The 3,124-nt window shown below is 44.8% G+C and overlaps 1 protein-coding gene across 1 annotated transcript; it reads left to right on the forward strand.

Annotated features, from left to right (window-relative positions):
- The first annotated feature begins 811 nt into the window (after positions 1–811).
- her6 (hairy-related 6) lies at positions 812–2,465 on the forward strand. Its single transcript, XM_070832264.1, has 4 exons — positions 812–944; positions 1,135–1,230; positions 1,343–1,430; positions 1,616–2,465. The coding sequence occupies exons 1-4, from the start codon at positions 837–839 to the stop codon at positions 2,161–2,163; spliced, it is 840 nt and encodes a 279-aa protein (XP_070688365.1). The 5' UTR covers positions 812–836; the 3' UTR covers positions 2,164–2,465.
- The last annotated feature ends 659 nt before the right edge of the window (positions 2,466–3,124 follow it).

Genomic DNA, 3,124 nt, shown 5'->3' on the forward strand with positions numbered 1-3,124 from the left:
CAAGACACCTACATTTTGCACAACCTCTATCCTACAAAGAGTGGGAAGGTAATTTTTATGGCAACATGCCAAGATAATCTGCTCAAGGCTGAATAAAAGTTGATTGTGGGTGTTGCTGATATTTATGTTATTATTATTATAATTATTATTATTATTATTATTATTGTTGTTGTTGTTGATATATTGGCGCTGGGTCTGTATGTAGATTTGTAGTCCTTTTTTTATTTTCTAGAATAATTCTTTTATCTTATTTTCTGCTTTTATCTCTTGTCTGGTTGATAAAAAAAGAGAAAAGAAAGAAAAAAAAAAGTCCCCCTGCCTGCTCCTGGTGGCGGTGCCCAGTCAGTGGCTCCACTGTTAATATGTAAACGGTACGATGATTGAAGACTGAAGGCAGTTTCCCCGGCTGTGCCCTGAACCCGGGCCTCGCGCCATTGGCCGCCAGCTCAAGCGGCCAAACAACCAATGGGAGGGCGCCGACCACGAGCCGTCCTCCCTTGGGCCGCGTGTCCCTCGCCCTGATTGGTGGAAAGTTACTGTGGGAAAGAAAGTTTGGGAAGTTTCACACGAGCCGTTCGCGTGCAGTGCGAGATATAAATACAAGCCACACGCGGAGAGTCCAACAGAGAGACGCTGCATCTGCTCCTGACAGCCACTGCTGCCGCTGCGCATCGCTCTGACGGATTCTAACTTGATACATATCTCAGGATTTTTTTTTTTTTTGAGGGAGAGGGGACTTGTGAATATCGCGAGCTGACAATATTCATCGTCCTTTCTTCCTGCAACAGTGGATCGTAATTTACTGTGGTTTTGTGGGATATTTCCGATAAAAAAAGATGCCTGCCGATATGATGGAAAAAACCTCCTCCTCTCCGGTTGCTGCAACCCCGGCGAGCATGAACACAACTCCCGATAAACCCAAGACAGCCTCTGAGCACAGAAAGGTTGGTATAAAGCATGCATTGAAAAACATTTCACCGTCAGTGTCACCTGAATACAAAAAGCCTTCTTTTTTTTTTTTTTTGGGACAATTTTGCACAAGCTCTTCCATCCAAAGCGAGGAATTTCACTTTTGCGCACGAAACAAGATGGAAAGAAATGTAACAGTGAATGTCATTCTGCTCTTATCTTTAGTCATCCAAGCCAATTATGGAAAAGAGAAGAAGAGCCAGAATCAACGAGAGCTTGGGGCAGCTGAAAACGCTCATCCTGGATGCGCTCAAAAAGGATGTAAGTGCTCACTTTAACGTCCCCGTTTATTAATAGATTTCCAAATTGCCTCTGTCAAACGGTGAGAAAGTGAGCGCGTAATCCTAACCATGTGTGTTTTCCGTCCCCTCAGAGCTCCAGACACTCTAAACTGGAGAAGGCGGACATCCTGGAGATGACTGTGAAGCATCTCCGGAACCTCCAGAGGGCTCAAATGACCGGTAAGGCGCATTTCCCAGGCTAATCTGTCTCATTATGACTGTGCGTTTTAGAGCACGTCTGAGCCGGTCTAACGATCCTGCTTCAGCACCTCCCGCCTAAATTTGACAGATTTTTACTTCATTTACAGATAAAATAAGTCATATGAATACCCTAGCTTAAATATACACGCCTGTCTTCTCTGCAGCTGCCCTGAACACCGACCCCACTGTCTTGGGAAAATATCGTGCCGGTTTCAGCGAGTGCATGAATGAAGTCACCCGGTTCCTGTCCACCTGCGAGGGTGTCAACACCGAGGTCAGGACGCGGCTCCTCGGCCACTTGGCCAACTGCATGACCCAGATCAACGCCATGAACTACCCCAGCCAGCATCAGCACCAGCACCAGCACCAGCTCCCGTCCACCGCCGGAGCGACGCACCCCTCCTTCGGCCAGTCCATGGTGCAGATCCCCAACTCTTCCCCGCAGGTCCTGCCCATGAACGCGGTGTCCTGTAAAGGAGGCTCATCGCCGGCTAGTTTACCTTCAGACGCCACCAAAGTGTACGGTGGTTTCCAGATCGTGCCTGCCACAGACGGACAGTTTGCATTCCTCATACCCAATGCGGCGTTTGCGCCAAACGGCCCCGTCATCCCCGTGTACGCCAATAACGTCAGCACGCCGGTCCCCGTACCGGCTGCGGTTTCCCCCGGAGCCCCGTCAGGCAACACGGACTCAGTGTGGCGACCCTGGTGAAAAGGAGAGAAGGACCATAAAGACTCTTAAATGACACTTAATAGTTCTCTCTTTGTTCAATGTTAGAAAGTTGCTTTGAATTTGTTATTTTTTTTCTTGTAAAATGGAAAGAGTATGCACTATATTTGTACAGCTAACAAGGGAGTAAAGTTCATATTGAAATGAGATCTGTATTGTGGAAGTCCGTTCACTGCATTTTTTTTTTATATATTTGAGTTGTCTTTTTTTTACTGTGTGATGCCAAAGATATGTTCAATGCTCTTATGATGTTCTTCGTTTTGGAAGACAAATAAATTTGTAAAGATATGAAAAAAAAACAAAGCGTGCTCTTGTGCCTGAGTTGTTTGTTGATAAAAAACCAAGCTTGACCCTCTCACCGCCTAAAACTTTAAATATTAGGAATATCCGCCTTGTAGTGTAGTTTATTTGATACTTGTCAGTGCCTGTAGAGGAAAAACAACAACACGCCAGAAGCATTTTCAATTCTGTTATCCTGTTATGTGAAAATGACCTTTTAACTGAGGATGATAGTTGCACGTGAAACCAACAAGTGTTTTTAAAACTTTGTTTTGAATGCAACAGTACAGAAATTGATAGAAAGTGGTTAAAAGCGCATACTTTGTGAGCATGAGTAATACAACTTTGTGAAAATATAAAGAAAGCATTGCCAGGTGGAGGGACTGTCCTCTAACCAGTTATGTTTACGGGCCAATCTCTGCAAAAATGAGTGCAAGTTATTAAGAGTAAAAACACTGCACAAGTTCACTCACAGTAAGTCACTCTGGGTCAGACTGGCAGCAAATTGTCGGCTAATTCTAATTCTATTATCTAAATAAGTGAATCAGACAGGAGACAGTGGCTCTGTAAATAATCAGACACAGGAGCAAGACTATCTAGTGCTGTTTCTTAAGCTGACAGTCCAGCAGTGTCACCTTTCCTGGTGGAAACTTTGGAGCCTTAC

The sequence above is a fragment of the Pempheris klunzingeri genome, chromosome 6, assembly GCF_042242105.1.
Source record: "Pempheris klunzingeri isolate RE-2024b chromosome 6, fPemKlu1.hap1, whole genome shotgun sequence".
Classification (NCBI taxonomy): Eukaryota; Metazoa; Chordata; class Actinopteri; order Acropomatiformes; family Pempheridae; genus Pempheris; species Pempheris klunzingeri.